The 8,067-nt window shown below is 44.4% G+C and overlaps 1 protein-coding gene across 4 annotated transcripts in view; it reads left to right on the plus strand.

Annotated features, from left to right (window-relative positions):
• LOC102190194 (general transcription factor II-I repeat domain-containing protein 2) overlaps positions 1-5,204 on the plus strand; it is a 48,470-nt gene extending 43,266 nt beyond the window's left edge. For all 4 annotated transcript variants that reach the window (XM_018040749.1, XM_018040746.1, XM_018040747.1 and 1 more), the window contains 3 exons: positions 161-344; positions 893-921; positions 3,386-5,204. In XM_018040749.1, coding sequence (XP_017896238.1) covers positions 161-344; positions 893-921; positions 3,386-4,989 — 1,817 coding nt within the window. In that variant the 3' untranslated portion in view covers positions 4,990-5,204. The remainder of the gene's footprint in view (positions 1-160; positions 345-892; positions 922-3,385) is intronic.

The following is an 8,067-nucleotide window of genomic DNA, read 5'->3' on the forward strand; positions in this document are numbered from 1 at the left end:
TCACTCTTGCATCCTAGCACACCTGGAGAATAAAATAATGGCTGATCACCATTGTTATCACTTGATGTGAATAATTTTGAAAGCTTAACCTTAAAGGTAAAGCTCAGTTTGGGAGAAGCAAGTAACAAATTGAACTGGCTTTATGCTCATCTCACCGCAGGTGAAGCCGTTGGCGTGGATTTCCCTGTGAAAGTTCCCTACCGGAAGATCACCTTCAACCCTGGCTGCGTGGTGATCGACGGCATGCCCCCGGGGGTGGTCTTCAAAGCCCCCGGCTACCTAGAAATCAGCTCCATGAGAAGGATCCTGGATGCCGCAGACTTTATCAAATTCACAGTCATCAGGTACAGGAGGGTTCCCTGCCGAGTCAGGAGAATGAGCTGCAGATCCTAACTTCCTCGAGGTGGACAAGTCGGGGGGCACTGGGATTCTCACCCCAGAAGGGGGGCGGTGGGTCCCAGCGGTCAAGTCAGTCAAGTGCTATGTGATACTGCCCCTCATACTCAGCTCACAGTGTTCTTTTAAAAAAAATATTTAATTTACTTATTTGACTGCTCTGGGTCTTAGTTGCGGCATGTGGGATCTTCATTGCAGCAGGCGGGAACTTCAGGTTTCAGCATGTGGGCTCTAGTTCCCTGACCAGGAATCAATCCCTGGCCCCCTGCATTGGGAGCTCAAAGTCTTAACCACTGGAACACCGAGGAAGTCCCAGTTCATCAGCTTCCGCTTCTGGGAACTGTGTGTATTAGCTCCCATTTCTTGGTAATCATTGGGAAACCAGTCTTACTTTAGCCGATAGCTGACGTCACAAAAGTTTGTCAAATAGAACTAAATGGACAAGACAGGAAAAGTGCCCTTTGTTGCACTCACCAATGTCTCTTTTTCTCTTCAGACCACTTCCAGGTCTCGAGCTCAGCAATGGTGAGTATTCTGGGGGTGAGAAGATGGTTCCAGCCCTCGATATGAGGTGTGAGCTGTCTTCGGGGGCACTCACCATGGGGTCCTTCCTTCCTGAGCCTTGAGTCTCAGAGCAAAGCATGCCACTTTTTCCTTATTTATTTGCTGCTCTGGTCCTTAGTTGTGGCATGCAGGATCTTTAGTTACAGCTTGTGGGACCTAGTTCCCCGACCAGGGATCGAACTCGGGGCCCTCTGCATTGGGAGCTTGGAATCCTAGCCACTGGATCACCAGCGACAAGTCCCAAAACACGTCAGTCTCTATGTTCATTTTTCCTGCTTCTTATAAAGCACGTTAATTTCATTTCTTGTGTTTTCTTAGCCAGGCCATTTTTTTCTCATATTAGTTTGGTGGCGCTTGCTCTGTGTGATGGCACACCGCGCTTTTATTCAGGAGTCCTTTATGGCGGAGGAAGGTGCTCATAATACTGAACTCCTGCTGCTCCACCTTAGTTGGTAACTAGGACCTGCCTGGCCACGCCAGCCCCACCTCCAGGGTCTCTAACCACTGACATCCCCATGGTTAGAACCAACACGGCTCCTGCCTGGCACAGCAGGGCTCCCAGAACCCTCTCCAGTCAGTGCCGAGGCTGACTTCTATTCTGATGGAGCAAGGTTCCAGCCTTTTTGCTTGTTAAATTTCATTTTAATTTAAAACTTTTTTTTTTTTGGCCACACCACTTGGTATGTGGGATCTTAGTTCCCCAGTCAGGGATCAAACCCACGCCTCATGCAGTAGAAGCTCGTCTTAACCACTAGACCACTGGGGAAGTCCAAATATTTTTCATGTCTCCCCTAGAATCCTTGCAAGCAAGTCAGAATCCTCTTGAATATTAAAGCGGACAAGGTGACTGTCAAAGACCTGCTGTATAGCACAGGGAACTATACCATCTTGCATTAACCTATAATGGAAAAGAGTCTAGAAAAGAACATATGTATATAATACCTGAAGCTAACACTGTAAGTCAACTATATTTCAATGTAAATTTTAAAACATAAGGTATCTCTAGAAAGAAAAAAAAAAAGCAGAAAATGTAGAGATGGTTCCAAAAGTTTGAATCACTAGAGAACCTCCTCACTTAAATTTTGGAAGCTCTGAACGTCCTTGGAAATCCACTGGTTAAAACTTCACCTCCAGTGCTGGGGGTGTAGGTTTGATCCCTGGTCAGGGGATCCCTGGTCACATGCCTCAGGGCCAAAAAAGTCAAAACCTAAAACAGAAGCAATCTTGTAACAAATTCAATAAAGACTTTAAAAATGGTCCATCTCAAAAAAAAAAAATTTTTTTTTTAAATTTTTGGAATCAAAACTCTTCTCTTGAAATGCACAGTTATTCTTCCTAAATTCATCTGGTTGCTAAATAGCTTTGTACCTTTTTAAGAGGTTTATTGTGGCATAATTTACATACCATAACATTGACTTGTGCAAACCGTACACAGTCCAGTGATCTTTCTCAGTAAAGTTACAGAGTTGCACAACTGTCACCATAATCTAATCTTAGAACATTTCCATCATCCCCCAAAGATTCCTCCTGCCCATTTCTAGTCATTTCCCATCCCCACCCCCAGCCCCAGGCAACTACTGAATTGACCGTCTCTGTCTGCATTTCCTTAAAGTGAATTTTTATACCCGTGTTCTCTTGAAGTAAAGCTCACGTACATTGTGGCCCATTTCTTTACACTGAAACCACGTAAGTTCTGTGAGGGTCTGTGGCTGTCACCAGTGTCTTTTGGGACTCATAGTAGGTAAATTACATGCCTTCTGTACTCATCCCCTTCTCTGTTATTTCCAAATTCTCTTGAAAAGCCATTGAAAAAAAAAATATGTCCAACTCTTTGGACTGTAGCCCGCCAGGCTCCTCTGTCTGTGGGATTTTTCAGGCAAGAATGCTGGAGTAGGCTGCCATTTCCTCCTCCAGGGGATCTTCCTGACCCAGGGATCGAACTTGAGTCTTCTGTGTCTCCTGCATTGCAAGCAGATTCTTTACATGCTGAATCATCAGGGAAGCCCAATATGTTAAAATGCAGATACAATCTCAAATCATTCTCATTTAAACCAGGTGGAACAAACATAGCCACTTACCGACCCTCACCAAAGACATCTTTCATTTGACTCATCAGCCTTTTAAAAAAGGGAATTAGTGGCCGATACGGAAAAACCAGGGGCTTTTTCGTAAAAATTCATTTCCAGGTTTTCTTTAGAAATCTGAAGATCCAGCCAGCATGGGGCCATGCTCCCTTGGCAATAGTCTGCTGGCCCTGAGTGTCCGCAGCCCCACCCCTCACCTCTGCATAGCTGGGTTACTCTCCAGTTAACCCACGCCCCCCCGCTACCTTATCCCCTGCATTTGTCATCATGTTTTTGCTGATGTTTTTCTAACAGTCAAGAGAAAAGTGAACTCTTTCTTGTCTCCATGTCTCTATCAAAAGTGGGAAAAAGGAAGATAGATCAAGAGGGCCGTGTATTTCAAGAAAAGTGGGAGAGAGCTTATTTCTTCATGGAAGTGCAGAATATCCCTACCTGTTTAATATGCAAACAGAGCATGTCGGTATCCAAAGAATACAACCTGAGACGCCATTATCAAACCAACCACAGCAAGCACTATGACCAGTACACCGAGAAGATGCGTGATGAGAAGCTCCAGGAGCTAAAGGAAGGACTCAGAAAGTATCTCTTAGGGTCCTCAGACACCGTGTGTCCCGAGCAAAAACAAGTGTTCGCCAAGGTGAGTCCAAGGGAAAACGCTGCCATCCAGCCTGTGGAAGACACGGCTGGGAACCTGTGGGAGAAGCTACGTGAAAAAATCAGGTCTTTTGTGGCTTATTCCATTGCCATTGACGAGATCACAGATATAAACAACACCACCCAGTTGGCCATCTTTATCCGGGGAGTCGATGAGAATTTTGATGTGTCAGAAGAACTTTTAGATACGGTGCCCATGACGGGTACGAAGTCTGGAAACGAGATCTTTTTGCGTGTTGAGAAAAGTCTGAAAAAGTTTAATATCGACTGGTCGAAACTAGTCAGCGTGGCCTCCACCGGCACCCCTGCCATGGTAGACGCCAACGATGGGCTGGTCCCGAAACTCAAGTCCAAGGTGGCGATGGTTTGCAAGGGCTCCGATCTGAAGTCCGTGTGTTGCATCATCCACCCGGAATCGCTCTGCGCTCAGAGGTTAAAGATGGACCACGTCATGAGCGTGGTGGTTAACGCTGTGAACTGGATCTGCTCCCGCGGGCTGAACCACAGCGAGTTCACGACTTTGCTCTATGAGCTGGACTGCCAATACGGCAGCCTTCTGTACTACACGGAGATTAAGTGGCTCAGCCGTGGGCTGGTGCTGAAGAGGTTCTTTGAATCCTTGGAAGAGATTGACTGCTTCATGTCCTCCAGAGGCAAGCCCCTGCCTCAGCTGAGCTCTCAAGACTGGATCAAAGACTTGGCCTTCTTGGTGGACGTGACCACGCACTTGAACACGTTGAACATCTCCCTGCAAGGGCATTCCCAAATCGTGACGCAGATGTATGACTTGATTCGGGCCTTCCTGGCCAAACTGTGCCTCTGGGAGACTCATCTGGCCAGGAATAACCTGGCCCACTTTCCCACCCTGAAATCAGTCTCCAGGAATGAAAGCGACGGCCTGAACTACATTCCCAAAATCGTGGAGCTGAAGACGGAGTTCCAGAAAAGGCTGTCCGATTTCAAACTCTACGAAAGTGAACTGACCCTGTTCAGCTCCCCTTTCTCCACAAAGATCGAGAGTGTCCAGGAAGCCCTGCAGATGGAGGTGATTGATCTGCAGTGCAACACGGTCCTGAAAACCAAATACGACAAGGTTGGAATACCGGAATTCTATAAATACCTCTGGGGCAGTTACCCCAAGTACAAGACGCACTGTGCCAAGATCCTCTCCATGTTTGGGAGCACCTACATTTGTGAACAGCTCTTTTCCATTATGAAACTGAGTAAAACTGAGTACTGCTCCCAGCTGAAAGACTCCCAGTGGGATTCCGTACTCCACATCTCGACGTGACAAAACCACATTCCCGCACGGTCCCCGGGGGCTGGAAGCCTGGAATCCTCTAGGTCTGAGGGGTTTTGAGATGAAAACACGTTATTAAATATTTCTGGGTTTTTTTTTTTTTCCAGTGTGACTCAGAAATCCCATTTGCAGTCAGCATACCTGTTCGTATGATACTTTGTGCTCCCCATAGCCCAGTAAAAAACAATCAAGAAGGCTCTATTGTATTTCTAGTAGTTGACTCTTCTTACGCCTGGCCTGCTTCACTCACTCACATGCTGACTTGACCCCTGTGGGCACTGGGACTGCGTGCTGAAGTTTAAATTGGGGAGAGAGATGGGGTCATACACACACACATCTACCTCCCCATCGTTTGCATGGTATTCCATGTGATTTCACATGTTTCCAAATTGAAGGAGAATCAGAGACGTGTTCACGTACTGTGGTGTCTCTGCCTTCCTAAGAAACCGGAAAGGTGGGACTTAAAACAGAAACTCCCATTGTAAAGCAACTATTGTTGTTGTCTAGTCGCTGGGTCCTCTCTGACTCTTTCACGACCCCACGGTCTATAGCCCACCAGGCTCCTCCATCCATGAGATTTCCCAGACAAGAATACTGGAATGAGTTGCAATTTCCTTCTCCTGGGGATCTTCCCAACTCAGGGATCGAACCCACATCTCCTGCCTCAGGAGGCGGATTCTTTACCACTGAGCCACCTGTGAACCCCAAAGCAACTATGCTTCAATAAAAATTAGTAAAAACAAAATAAAAGCAGATGATGATGATGAAAAGCAAAATACAATAGAAAATCCAAAAATAAATAACATAGGCTTTCAAAGACGAAGTTGAAGTTTGGAGGCTTTTTTTAAACCTTTATTTGAAATAATTTCAAATATGCATAGAAAAGTTAAAGAAATGAAAAGTGCATGAAGAACAGTTAATTCCCTTTTGCCAGATTTGCACACTGTTTTATCATTTGTTTGTTCTCTTCCCCCCATCCCTCTCTCTCTCCCTCTCGTCTGTATGTGTGTGTGTGCGTGTGTGTGTACATTTCCTGTGTGTATAAGTGTCTTGTTTATCATTATCTGTATATGTGTATAAACATATGTACATAGTTCTTTCCTGAACTGTTTGAGGGGGAAGTTACACCTTGTTCATCTCTAAATACTTTTGGGAGTATTTTTAAGAAGAAGGATATTCTTGGCCATAACCATGATTTAGTTACCAATTCCAGTAAGTTGAACACTGATGCAGTATTTTTATCTCGTTTAGCAATCATACTCCAGTTTTTTCAGTTGACCAAATTACTTTTCCTTTGTAGCACTTTTCCCTTGGAGGGCTGTCATATAGATGCACCTGAAACTAATACAACATTGTAAATTAACTACACTTCAATTTTTAACAAATCATAATAAGCAACAAAAATTTATTAACTCAAAAAAATATATAGATACAGATCAATGCAAAGAAATAGAGCAAAACAATGGAATGGGAAAGACTAGAGATCTCTTCAAGAAAATTAGAGATACCAAGGGAATATTTCATGCAAAGCTGAGCACAATAAAGAATAGAAATGATATGGACCTAACAGAAGCAGAAGATATTAAGAAGAGGTAGCAAGAATACACAGAAGAACTATACAAAAAAGATCTTCACAACCCAGATAATCACGATGGTGTGATTACTCACCTAGAGCCAGACATCCTGGAATGTGAAGTCAAGTGGGCCTTAGGAAGCATCACTACAAACAAAGCTAGTGGAGGTGATAGGATTCCAGTTGAGCTGTTTCAAATCCTAAAAGATGATGCTGTGAAAGTGCTGCACTCAGTATGCCAGCAAATTTTGAAAACTCCACAGTGGCCACAGGACTGGAAAAGGTCAGTTTTCATTCCAATCCCAAAGAAAGGCAATACAAAGAATGCTCAAACTACCACACAGTTGCACTCATCTCACACGCTAGCAAAGTGATGCTCAAAATTCTCCAAGCCAGGCTTCAATAGTACATGAACTGTGAACTTCCAGATGCTTAAGCTGGATTTAGAAAAGACAGAGGAACCAGAGATCAAATTGCCAACATCCGTTGGATCGTCAAAAAAGAGTTCCAGAGAAACATCTACTTCTGCTTTATTGACTATTTCAAAGCCTTTGACTGTGTGGATCACAACAAACTGTGGAAAATTCTTTAAGAGATGGGAATATCAGACTACCTGACCTGCATCCTGAGAAATCTGCATGAAAGTCAAGAAGCAACAGTTAGAACTGGATATGGAACAACAGACTGGTTCCAAATCGGGAAAGGAGTACATCAAGGCCGTATATTGTCACCCTGCTTATTTAACTTCTATGCAGAGTATATCATGAGAAATGCTGGAATGGATGAAGCACAAGCTGGAATCAAGATTGCCAGGAGAAATATCAGTAACAGATGACACCACCCTTATGGCAGAAAGTGAAGAGGAACTAAAAAGCCTCTTGATGAAAGTGAAAGTGGAGAGTGAAAAAGTTGGCTTAAAGCTCAACATTCAGAAAACAAAGATCATGGCATCTGGTCCCATCGCTTCATGGCAAACAGATGGGGAAATAGTGGAAACAGTGACAGACATTATTTTGGGGGGCTCCAAAATCACTGCAGATGGTGATTGCAGCCATGAAATTAAAAGACGCCTGCTCCTTGGAAGAAAAGTTATGACCAACCTTGACAGCATATTAAAAAGCAGAGACGTTACTTTGCCAACAAAGGTCCACCCAGTCAAAGCTATGGTTTTTCCAGTAGTCAGATATGGATGTGAGAGTTGGACTATAAGGAAAGCTGAGCGCTGAAGAATTGATGCTTTTGAACTGTGGTGTTGGAGAAGACTCTTGAGAGTCCCTTGGACTGCAAGGAGATCCACCCAGTCCATCCTAAAGGAAATCAGTCCTGAGTGTTCTTTGGAAGGACTGATGCTGAAGCTGAAACTCTAACACTTTGGCCACCTGATGCGAAAAACTGATTCATTTGAAAAGAGCCTGATGCTGGGAAAGATTGAAGGCGGGAGGAGAAGGGGACGACAGAGAATGAGATGGTTGGATGGAATCACCAACTTTAGTTGG

This window comes from Capra hircus, chromosome 25 (genome assembly GCF_001704415.2).
Source record: "Capra hircus breed San Clemente chromosome 25, ASM170441v1, whole genome shotgun sequence".
NCBI classification, from domain to species: domain Eukaryota; kingdom Metazoa; phylum Chordata; class Mammalia; order Artiodactyla; family Bovidae; genus Capra; species Capra hircus.